The sequence below is a fragment of the Salmo trutta genome, chromosome 7 (genome assembly GCF_901001165.1).
Source record: "Salmo trutta chromosome 7, fSalTru1.1, whole genome shotgun sequence".
Taxonomy (NCBI): domain Eukaryota; kingdom Metazoa; phylum Chordata; class Actinopteri; order Salmoniformes; family Salmonidae; genus Salmo; species Salmo trutta.
The window spans coordinates 6,827,747-6,840,601 of NC_042963.1; the positions used below are offsets into that span (position 1 = coordinate 6,827,747).

The 12,855-nt window shown below is 42.3% G+C and overlaps 1 protein-coding gene across 4 annotated transcripts in view; it reads left to right on the plus strand.

Moving 5' to 3' along the window:
- The first annotated feature begins 368 nt into the window (after positions 1-368).
- Positions 369-12,855, plus strand: part of LOC115196817 (core-binding factor subunit beta) — a 51,720-nt gene continuing 39,233 nt past the window's right edge. For all 4 annotated transcript variants that reach the window (XM_029757738.1, XM_029757740.1, XM_029757741.1 and 1 more), the window contains exons 1-3: positions 369-822; positions 1,408-1,494; positions 3,431-3,547. In XM_029757738.1, the coding sequence (XP_029613598.1) occupies positions 745-822; positions 1,408-1,494; positions 3,431-3,547 (282 nt within the window). In that variant the 5' untranslated portion in view covers positions 369-744. The remainder of the gene's footprint in view (positions 823-1,407; positions 1,495-3,430; positions 3,548-12,855) is intronic.

Consider the following 12,855-nt stretch of genomic DNA (forward strand, 5'->3'; position numbering starts at 1 on the left):
ACCGAGTTTTCAAATCGTTAGCTTTACATGCAACTATTTTCCAGCAATTCAAATGTTCTACAACATTAGGGTACTCTCATATGCCTCTTCTTAATGTGCCTCCCAGAGATACAAATATTTGCCTTGAGTAATTGTTTCAGAAGCCTAGTCTTTTTCCAGAAGTCTTATGCTTATGGAAAACATGTCTCCACTAGGTAGGCCTACTGATCCAAATAATTTACGAACAAAGATGTGTTTTTTATGTCTCTGGGCTAAGGAACATGAGACATGGACATATACATAGGAAAGCTATATATTATGCTCTGAAGTTTGTTAAATTCAGCGCCTGCGCACTGGGGATCAGTAGTGAGGAGAATTGTGAATGGGGGGAGTATTTTGGGTGTACAGTCATAAATCGGACTCCGAGGAGCCAGGAAGTATGCAGCGCGACAGATAAAGTCGAGAGAGCGGGCGTTTGTTGTCAGTGGACGGGGATCACACGCTTCAGGGTGAGAGGGAATTATAGCCCAGTGCGAAATTGAGCCTAATCCATTGCAGTGGCAGAGACTGACCACTCACTAGTTTAGATTTGAAAGCGGGGAGAGATCACGACCCTGCTTCCAATTAGGTAAATATTACGTTAGCACATTGCTACTAAACAAGACGGAAGAGAATAGAAGCGGGATAGCTGTTATTTCACGGAAAAGGTTTTTCTTGCTCACAAAACAATTAAAATCAAGGAACATTTCTCAGCAAAGCTTCAAGATGCCTCGGGTGGTCCCGGATCAAAGGAGCAAGTTTGAAAACGAAGAATTCTTCAGGAAACTCAGTCGGGAGTGCGAGGCAAGTCTACTCATTGGATACATTTTATCTGGTGGCGGAAACAAAGTATCTCATAATGTGGAAATGCACGTTGCGCTGAGGCAGCACAATAGCCGTTTTATTATTTTCTTACTGAAAGATGGATATGGTTTCCATTATAGATATGAAGCGCTGTTGAATTTATCTGATACGTTATTTCATATTGTAATGTCTAAATAAGCCTACACTTTTCAAAAAAGTGGAAGAGTTATGAAACTATTTTTAGTTTTGATTTGTCCATCAACTTATCGGAGTCGCTCATCACCTCAGTGCGCGAAGCACTGTCATTCACGGTGACTTTGCCTCATGGCTAATGTCCATTTATTTCCCATATTGTATCATTCAATAGGCTAAATGGAGATGCATTTGAATTAAATTAATCTGATACCTCGGAATTGTAAGAATTTCTAAAAAATAAAGACGTCTCTAAAATGTAGACTATCATCTGAGCCGTAAAGTGAGCCATGATTAATGCCTTCGCAGTAAAGTATATTTATGCTACTTACTTATGTATTTTTTTCCCTCTGGGATTAACTTTATTGATGCATTTTCCCTTCCTATTTTCAGATCAAATACACAGGTTTCCGAGACAGACCGCACGAGGAGAGGCAAGCCAGGTTTCAGAACGCTTCTAGAGACGGTCGCTCAGAAATAGTGAGTAAAACATTTCTGTTCAGCATACAACTGCGATAATAACACTATAATCAGACATCATTACACTAACCTTAAGTGTGTGTCAATAAGTTGCATAAATAGACACACGGAACGGAACTAGACATTTTACTTGCCTAGTTAAATAAAGGTTAAATTTGACAAAATTATAAAATAAAACATCAGCCAAAACATGACTTAATCCTTTATTCTCTGGCAAACAACACAAAAAACATCCTCATAACATTATTTCACCAACATTTCATAACACTGTAATATGATTAGTTCCCTATCCAGAACGGTCATAAACCTGTGTATCAGGTGTCTGACAGACAAGGCTATTAAGGTCTGTCTCTGTCTCAACAGCCTTTAGAGGAGAGAAACACAATTGGGGCATTGACAATGACTGAAGTCGGAGCAGAGCTGGTCTGGCGGCACCGATAGTGGCTCCATAAAACGGTCCCTCTGCTCACTCCTTTTTCAGTCATCACGATATTTTCACGTAGGCTACACTCTTAAGTAAAGGACTCTGTCCCTGGAAGAACCGTTGGGGGTTCTAAAAAATGCCACACGGGGAACCTCTCCAGTTCAAAAAGGTTCCTTTGAAAAGGATCTGTTTAAAGGTTCAAACTGGAACCTTTTTGTGATGGGAGGGGTTACATTTTGAACCTTTTAATTGTAGAGGTGGCAGCCTATCAAAAGATTACCAGTTGAAACATTAATTAAAGGTTCCTCCAAGAAACCCTTCAACTAACCAAAGGTGCAAATATGAACCATTGGTTCATTGAGGAACTCCAGGGGTTCCTCCAGGTTCACTCCAGTCCCCGTTCATTCTAAGAGTGTAGTAAGGTATTTGCTGTAATTAAGTCAAATGTATTTTTTTTATGTAGGCCTATTACTTATATTCTTAGAGTAGTCTAACATTTCACTCTTTTTGAGTCAGATTTTTTTAATAGTTTTGGTAAGCTAATTCAAATCAAGGATTTTTCCTCTTGCCATTAAACAATAAAGTGACATTGCAGTGCATTCACTGCCATTTCCAGACAAAAAGATTCACAAAGATATTCACAAGAATAATATTGTGACTAGGCCTACTTCTAGTTAGTTATTTTTTTGTGGTTAAAGTATTTTGGTGCTTTATGAGGATTGTTTGATTTGTTACTGTCACTGTTTGCTCTGTAAGGGTCCTAACCCTACCAATTCACCCAAGTGTGTCTATTTCAAAATACAATTATTCTGACTGAGAAAGCCATTTGAAATTACCATCATCATACCTAAAATGTTTGTAAATTAAATACATTCAAATAGACTTTGTTAATTAAATAAGGCAGAATATATGCTATGCACATATAGCCTTAGTAATTATATGGTCATAACATTTTATTTTGTGTTAGTATGTGTTTTGTGTATTCTGCCTGTGTTGTTTTTTCCTTTATTCTGGTTGAAGTAATGCTGCGAAAACAACAGAAAACATTGTGTCCATTTTTGGAGCTCAGTTGTTTAAAATCTTTACCTATGAGCTGGTAAATTCCATAACACCAACCAAGCACAGGGAACATAATTCAGAAGAAATCATCTGGACCCTGCGTCATTAGTGTTAGGCAGGGGCTGCTTTTAAGCTACTATTGATTTTCCTTCCCTGTCTCTCTTACTGTATTCCTCCTATCTCTCACTCATGCCATCTCCCTCTCATTCAGTCTCTCTGTCTTTTCTAAAGTCAGTTCTCTATTGCCCAGTATTCCAACAGTGAGTGTTGGTAAAATAAAATCAGATGTACGTAACTCTATACTCCAAATAGAGAAAATTATGACTCTTGTTTTTTTCTGGAGCGCTGGCTCCAGACACAAGTCTCTCTGATGTGAAAAAGAAATGATGGGCTGCATAATTTATGCTCGGGCCCAGTGTTCTGATCCTGTTTGTATTGATTTCCCTCTAAAAGGCTTTTGTGGCGACGGGCACCAACCTCTCACTGCAGTTCTTCCCAGCCAACTTGCACGGGGAGCAGAGGCAGACGCCCACACGAGATTATGTGGACTTTGACCGGGAGACGGGAAAGGTAATCCTGACATCTCATTTCTTTTCTCTTCTTCTCTCTCTCTCTTTTTATCCTCCCTCTAATCTCATCTGTTCATCTTTTGAGAGGTGATTTTTCTTAACCTCATCTATGACACTTTTTTATTTCCCAGACATTTCTGTGAACTCATGTAACCGCACACTAATGATCTGTAAAGAGCTTGGTATGGGCGCGAGGTATTCCTAGAATTTTTCACCAAAAGTTGAGGTTGATCTCCCGACAGTTTGATTGAATCCAGGCTGTTGATTCAGATTGATATGTTCTCTGGGTGGGATAAACCGTGGGCTTTCCGTAATGATATGTTATTGCTTTACACAGAACGCAGCCCTGCCGTCCACTTAAAACCCCACTCTTCACTGTTTCTCCTATTGTTTCTTTTTTTTAGCATGCCCATTTTTCTCACTGTAATTCCAACACATTCTACCAACTCAATGAACACATGACTACAGTATGTGGTTTCCCTCAAAGCCATGAGGAAGGAAGATGATGACACTGTTCCAACCATAGAAATACAATCGTAATTATATAGTAATAGTATATCACAGTATAGTATAGCATAGTATAGTATATAAATAGTAATTCTATAGTAAAGCCTTGCTTTTCCTGTGATTCTGACAGTACTGCAGGGCAGGGCTTATTATCCAGGGCTCATTATCCACGAGGAGGCCTACAAAGACCACATTCACAACTACAAGAACTCACTTCCCACAACCAAATCTGCTTATTTCATCCAACATCATAAGGAATGAACAAGGAAACCCAGGAGTGCTTTTCTCAACCATCAACGGACTTCACCGCCCCTTGGACAAACCCTCTCTCACAATCACCACGACCTCTGTGACAGTTTTCTGGCATCCTTTCAAAACAAAGTGGAGGCTATCTACCAACAGCTGCAACAGTCTCACCCTTCAGTCGGGCTTCCGGGCTATGCATAGCACTGAAACTGCCTTGGTAAAGATAGTGAATTACCACTTCTGTGCTTCTGATGCTGGGAACATCTCCATCCGCATCCTCCTGGACCTGTCTGAAGCATTTGACACTGTCTGTCATCAGATTTTAACTGACCGGATGGAGAGGCTTCTTGGAGTTTCCGGAACAACCCTTGCCTGGTCCAAATCTTATTTATCTGATAGACAACAGTTTTTCTTCCTTGGCAACTACAGGTCTGCCCCAGCCCCTGTCTCACAAGGTATTCCACAAGTCTCCGTGTTAGGTCCATTACTATTTACTATTTACATGCTAATCCTTGGTCAGATCCTCTGTCAATTTGGACTCAGATTTCACTGTTATGCAGATCACACACACATTTATCTACATCAACACAAAATCAAACTCCACTTTGTCACCTCCCTCTGTTGTTGACTGTCTCTGTGAAGTGAAAACTTGGATGAGCAATACCTTTTTCAAACTAAACGACAAAACAGAGATCATGCTCATGGGCCCCAACTCCCTCATTAACAAACTGGGTCGACGGCTGCACCATCCACTCCAACTCCACAGTTAGGAACCTTGGTGTTACATTTGACCCAACCCTGTCATTTAAACCCCACATCCAGAACATCACCAATTCAAATCAAATCAAATCAAATTTATTTATATAGCCCTTCGTACATCAGCTGATATCTCAAAGTGCTGTACAGAAACCCAGCCTAAAACCCCAAACAGCAAGCAATGCATGTGAAAGAAGCACTGTGGCTAGGAAAAACTCCCTAGGAAAAACTACCTAGAAAGGCCAAAAACCTAAGAAGAAACCTAGAGAGGAACCCAGCTATGAGGGGTGGCCAGTCCTCTTCTGGCTGTGCCGGGTGGATATTATAACAGCACATGGTCAAGATGTTAAAATGTTCATAAATGACCAGCATGGTCAAATAATAATAATCATAGTAGTTGTCGAGGGTGCAACAAGCACGTCCGGTGAACAGGTCAGGGTTCCATAGCCGCAGGCAGAACAGTTGAAACTGGAGCAGCAGCATGGCCAGGTGGACTGGGGACAGCAAGGAGTCATCATGCCAGGTAGTCCTGAGGCATGGTCCTAGGGCTCAGGTCCTCCGAGAGAAAGAAAGAAAGAGAGAAAGAGAGAATTAAAGAGAGCATATTTAAATTCACACAGGACACCGGTTAAGACAAGAGAAATACTCCAGATGTAACAGACTGACCCTAGCCCCCCGACACATAAACTACTGCAGCATAAATACTGGAGGCTGAGACAGGAGGGATCAGAAGATACTGTGGCCCCATCCGATGATACCCCCGGACAGGGCCAAACAGGCAGGATATAACCCCACCCACTTTGCCAAAGCACAACCCCCACATCAATTCAGCCTTCTTCCACCTCAAAAAACATCTCACGACTCAGACCCTCTCTCACTGACCCAACTGCTGAAACCCTCATTCACACCTTTGTTTTATCACGCCTGGACTACTACAACGCCATTCTCTACGGACTCCGTGCCAAAACACGAGACAGACTCCAACAAATTCCAAATTCGGCTGCACGAGTCCTCACACACACCAGACTTTGGGACCACATCACCTCCACCCTCATCAAACTCCACTGGCTCCCAGTTCAATATAGGATCATCTTCAAATTGCTCATGCTCACCTACAAAACCCTCAATGGACTGGCGCACACATACCTTACGGACCTCCTGCACCCCTACACTCCCACCTGTTCACTGTGCACATCTGACACTGGCCTCCTCATCCTCCCTCTCACCAGGCTCCGCTCTATGGGAGACCAGGCTTTTAGCAGTGCAGCTCCCCAACTCTGGAACTATCCTCCCTCTCCATGTCAGAACCTCACAATCCATACACATATTCTAGTCCACACTAAAGACACACCTCTTCACACAGGCTTAGCTTTTATCCACTGTCTAGTTCACTTCCCTGGTTAGTGTGTCATCATGTCTAGGTGTTCTCCACAGTTACTCTGTCATCATGTTTAGTGTTCTCCACAGTTAGTCTGTCATCATGTTTAGTGTTCTCCACAGTTACTCTGTCATCATGTTTAGTGTTCTCCACGGTTAGTGTGTCATCATGTCCAGGTGTTCTCCACGGTTATACTGTCATCATGTTTAGTGTTCTCCACGGTTATACTGTCATCATGTTTAGTGTTCTCCACGGTTATACTGTCATCATGTTTAGTGTTCTCCACGGTTATACTGTCATCATGTTTAGTGTTCTCCACGGTTATACTGTCATCATGTTTAGTGTTCTCCACGGTTAGTCTGTCATCATGTTTAGTGTTCTCTACGGTTATACTGCCATCATGTTTAGTGTTCTCCACGGTTAGTCTATCATCATGTTTAGTGTTCTCCACGGTTATACTGTCATCATGTTTAGTGTTCTCCACAGTTATTCTGTCATCATGTTTAGTGTTCTCCACGGTTATACTGTCATCATGTTTAGTGTTCTCCACGGTTAGTCTGTCATCATGTTTAGTGTTCTCCACGGTTAGTCTGTCATCATGTTTAGTGTTCTTCACGGTTAGTCTGTCATCATGTTTAGTGTTCTCCACGGTTATACTGTCATCATGTTTAGTGTTCTCCACGGTTAGTCTGTCATCATGTTTAGTGTTCTGCACGGTTAGTCTGTCATCATGTTTAGTGTTCTCCACAGTTATTCTGTCATCATGTTTAGTGTTCTCCACGGTTATACTGTCATCATGTTTAGTGTTCTCCACGGTTAGTCTGTCATCATGTTTAGTGTTCTCCACGGTTATACTGTCATCATGTTTAGTGTTCTCCACGGTTAGTCTGTCATCATGTTTAGTGTTCTCCACGGTTAGTCTGTCATCATGTTTAGTGTTCTTCACGGTTAGTCTGTCATCATGTTTAGTGTTCTCCACGGTTATACTGTCATCATGTTTAGTGTTCTCCACGGTTAGTCTGTCATCATGTTTAGTGTTCTCCACGGTTAGTCTGTCATCATGTTTAGTGTTCTCCACAGTTATTCTGTCATCATGTTTAGTGTTCTCCACGGTTATACTGTCATCATGTTTAGTGTTCTCCACGGTTAGTCTGTCATCATGTTTAGTGTTCTCCACGGTTAGTCTGTCATCATGTTTAGTGTTCTCCACGGTTAGTCTGTCATCATGTTTAGTGTTCTCCACGGTTAGTCTGTCATCATGTTTAGTGTTCTCCACGGTTAGTCTGTCATCATGTTTAGTGTACTTTTATATACTTACTTATTTAATATGTGATTTTATTGCTTTTTATACTACTGATTTCTTGTGTATGTAAACTGACTTTGTGTGTCGTGAAAAGCGCTTAAAATAAAATCTATTATTATTATTACAGGCGTGTTAAGGTGATGCAGCCATGACAGCTGATAGTCCATGAGACTGTCTCCAGGTCTTACCAAATCAAAATATATTTGGCACATGCGCCGTATACAACAGGTGTAGACTTTACCCTGAAATGCTTAACTACGAGCTCTTTCACAACAATGCAGAGTTAAAAAGTAAGAAAACTTTACAAAAATAAAAAACGAAATAGTCACACAGTAAAATAACAATAACGAGGCTATGTAAAAGGAGTATCAGTACCGAGTCAATGTGCAGGGGTACGAGGTAGTTGAGGTAATTGAGGTAATATGTACAGTACCAGTCAAAAGTTTGGACACATCTACTTAGCCAAGGGTTTTTCTTAATTTTTTTTACATTGTAGAATAATAGTGAAGACATCAAAACTATGAAATAGCATATATGGAATCATGTTGTAACCAAAAAAGTGTTAAAGAAATCCAAATATACTTTAGATTTTAGATTCTTCAAAGTAGCCACCCTTTGCCTTGATGACAGCTTTGCACACTCTTGGAATTCTCTCAACCAGCTTCACCTGGAATGCTTTTCCAATAGTCTTCAAGGAGTTCCCACATATGCTGAGCCCTTGTTGGCTGCTTTTCCTTCACTCTGCGGTCCAACTCATCCCAAACCATCTCAATTGGGTTGAGGTTGGGTGATTGTGGAGGCCAGATCATCTGTGCAGCACTCCATCACTCTCCTCCTTGGTCAAATATCCCTTACACAGCCCGGAGGTGTGTTGTGTCATTGTCCTGTTGAAAACAAATGATAGTCCCACTAAGCACAAACCAGATGGGATGGAGTATCGCTGCAGAATGCTGTGGTAGCCATGCTGGTTAAGTGTGCCTTGAATTGGAAATAAATCCCAGACAGTGTCACCAGCAAAGCACCCCCACACCATCACACCTCCTCCTCCATGCTTCACAGTGGGAACCACACATGCAGAGAACATCCATTCACCTACTCTGCGCCTCACAAAGGCACGGCAGTTGGAACCAAAAATCTCCAATTTGGACTCATCAGACCAAAGGACAGATTTCCACTTGTCTAATGTCCATTGCTCATGTTTCTTGGCCCAAGCAAGTCTCTTCATCTTATTGGTGTCCTTTAGTAGTGGTTTCTTTGCAGCAATTCGACCATGAAGGCCTTATTCAAGCAGTCTCCTCTGAACAGTTGATGTTGAGATGTGTCTGTTACTTGAACTCTGTGAAGCATTTATTTGGGCTGCAATCTGAGGTGCAGTTAACTCTAATGAACTTATCCTCTGTAGCAGAGGTAACTCTGGGTCTTCCTTTCCTGTGGTGGTCCTCATGAGAGCCAGTTTCATCATAGCGCTTGATGGTTTTTGTGACTGCACTTGAAGAAACTTTCAAAGTTCTTCAAATTTTCCGCATTGACTGACCTTCATGTCTTACAGTAATGATGGACTGTCATTTCTCTTTGCTTATTTGACCTGTTCTTGCCATAATATGGACTTGGTATTTTACCAAATAGGGCTATCTTCTGTATACCACCCTTACCTTACCACAACACAACTGATTGGCTCAAACGCATTAAGAAGGAAAGAAATTCCACAAATTTACTTTTTATAAGGCACACCTGTTAATTGAAATGCATTCCAGGTGACTACCTCATGAAGCTGGTTGAGAGAATGCCAAGAGTGTGCAAAGCTGACATCAAGGCAAAGGGTGGCTACTTTGAAGAATCTCAAATATAAAATATATTTTGATTTGTTTAACACTTTTTTGGTCACTACATGATTACAAATGTGTTATTTCATTGTTTTGATGTCTTCACTATTATTCAACAATGTAGAAAATAGTAAAAATGTAAAAAATCCTTGAATGAGTAGGTGTGTCCAAACTTTTGACTGGTACTGTGTGTTTTCCATGTCCGGCCACGACTCTGAGGAACATAGGATATTACAGTTCTTCAGATCACATTGATAGGATAGATCGAATGGTGCTCGTCAAGTTTATTCTCCAGTGATTGCATGTTCACCAAAAGAACGGAGGTTAGAGGCGGTTTATCCACTCGCCGACGTAGTCTCGTCAGGTATCCCGCACGCTGGCCTCTATAACGACGCCTCTTCCTTCTTTGAGTGTCGGGGATTTGGGCCTGGTCCAGGATGAGCCGTACTGAATAAAGTAGGTCATAAAATGATTATCTGAACCGTTAAACACCACTGACTGATCCCTTCCATTTCCATGGATCGCTCAATAAAACAATGGGAAACATACATATTTTAGCCCTGAAGATTTTACTAGTCATTGTATAAAGATGACCCAAAATGATTTTTTTTAAAAAACAGATTAGATAAGGAATCTTAAAACTTGACACCTTTGTTTCCACACCAATGAAGATGCAGTGTTTAGAAGGATTGTATTTTTTGTTATTGTTTTGTTTGTGTATTCATTTGCTCCCCTGGAGGGCTCGTGGCTGTTGCCGTATGTAAGGTGTGCCAGAGCCCCCTGTTCACAGACAGTGCCTCGCTGAAATGTGCTCATTAAAAATGCATCCGTGAGAAATCGATGGACCTTTCGGCTCAAGGCTGACGGACTAATCTTTGCCCATTAATTATTTAAAAAGGCGTGACTGGGAGTTGTCAGGCGTGCTGAGCACTTTACAGATGAGGCGCTGAGTGTCCGGGGCAGGGGCCTTGTAGTAACCATATCCCCTATCCCCTCTAGCAGGCTTAGAGACCATGCAGCTTTAATGAGCCCTGGGCCCTCCGTCTCTCCTATTCCAAAATAAGCCCCAAGGAGCTCCTAGTCACAGCCACTCTCCTAGCACTGTCACCCTACACAAACACATGCACTTTTGAAGACATGCGTGCGCACACACACACAGGGTATAAATCTCTAGATGGGTGCTACTGCTCTGCTCCTTGTCATAAGTACTTCTCTTTAGGAACTAAGGTGGAACTTACTTGGAGAACGTATGATTTTTCTCTGGGCTCCCCGTCCCTCCCTCCCCCTCGCTGCCTCCCTCGTTCCCTCGCTCCCTCTCACTTTACCCCTATCTACTCTACCTCCCTGCAGACTAGTGGTGTCAGGCTGGGAGAGATGTTGCGCACGCTGCAACCTCTGCTCTTAATTAGTGTGATTGTTAACCTTCTACACAAACACATCTCACACTGCCTGGCTAGGAGACGTTAATAGACAGAATGTCTGCAGTGAAAACTGAAAGTGTGTGGAGTCTGTGGTGTCAGAAGAGGAAACGTGATGACTGGTTTAACTGAAATAACGTGGGCCAACCAGTTTGTGTCTGCTGCTGTATTCATTTAATACATTTTAAAAAGTCTGAAATAAAAGAGCAAACTGTGGAGGTGAAATATTGAAGCATTTCATAAAGTCCTTTAGCCAGTGGAACATGCACTGTATGATTTGTCAAAGATCCTGGCCTAGCTGTTTTCATGAGGGAACTGTCCAGGTGTGGCCTATAGATACATCAGCCATGTCTCTGTATGTATGGCATGATCCCCCTATGCCCAGTTGAAGTGTGAGGTCCATAAAGAGCATATAGCATGCAGCTCTCCCCTCACCACCACCGAACGCCAGCCCAGAGTAACAGATGAATAGGGAGCAGTTATAATATTCTTTCCATGAAAAGTGAGTGATTTTATGGGTCTTGGTGTTTCTGATTGATGGAGTCAGAACCAACCACAGTGCAGTGTGAGCCCAGGGACTCTCTGTCTCTGAGCCCAGGGACCCTCTCTCTTTCCCTCTCTTTCCCTCTCTTTCTCTCTCTTCTGCCCTCTCTCACTCTATAGCTCCCTCTCTCTCTCTCTCCCTCTCTCTCTCCCTCTCTTTCTCTCTCTCTCCCTCTCTCTCTCTCTCTCTCTCTCTGTCTCTTTCTCTCTCTCTCTTTCTCTCTCTCTCGCTCTCTTGGTTTCTTTAGGTCTCTCTATCGCTCTCTCTTCATCTCTTCTGGTCTCTCTCTTTTTTTGGTCTGTCTTTAGGTCTTTCTATATCTCTTTTGTGGTGTTTCTCTCACTCGCTGTTCAGGTCTCTCACTCTTGGTCTCTCTCTCACATTTCTCTCTCATGCGCGGGTGAATAAACCATTGAAAACAGACGGTGCCAGCAGAACGGGGCCAGTTTAAACTTGGACTCTGGTGGAGGACAGTAGTATTATCTGAGTGGGGCGGTGAGCCCAGCTCCACTGGAGCCCCCCAGTAGAGCTTAAGTACAGGCTCTGAGTGTCACTACAGGCTAATGGGAACCAGCTGTGTGGGAGGTTCATTTTAGCAGTAGCTAGCAGGGCCTGGGGAGGAGCCGCTAACCCTGTCCCTGCCAGGGGCTCCCAGTAGCCGACTGTTTCATACTAGAACCCTGGTCAGTCCAGTGGATCATCCACACTGCCCTAATGGTCATGAACCCTAACTCCCTAGTCCAATATTAAGTTGATTAGATTGGAGTGCCAAAGGATAGCTAACAGTGCCTTCAGAAAGTCATCTGAGACAGAAATGAATACACAGCAGCATACTGTTCAAAATTCACAGAGCAGAACAGGAAGTTGTATAACTGCCACGGAAGCATCGAGTATAGAGTCCTTAACTCAGGTCCTCATACTGTGACAGGCAGCAGAAGTGCAGGGTGTTTGAATTTCTACAGTAGCAGGCAGGAGGAGGGGGATAATTCAATGTGTCGTAGTCAATTATTAATCTGTTCCAAGTGAAGTTAGCTTACCTCAGACATGAGTTCAGAGAGATAGGGGGTCTCTGATGAGGATCCTCCATTGATGCCAGTGGTGGGAAAAGTACCCAATTGTCATACTTGAGTAAAAGTAAAGATACCTTAACAGAAAATGACTCAAGTAAAAGTCACCCAGTAAAATACTACTTGAATAAAAGTCTAGAAGTATTTGATTTTAAATATACTTAACCTCAAAAGTAAAAGTATAAATCATCTCAAATTCCTTATATTAGGCAAACCAGACAGCACAATTTTCTTGTTTTTTTTTATTTACGGATAGTCAGGAGCACA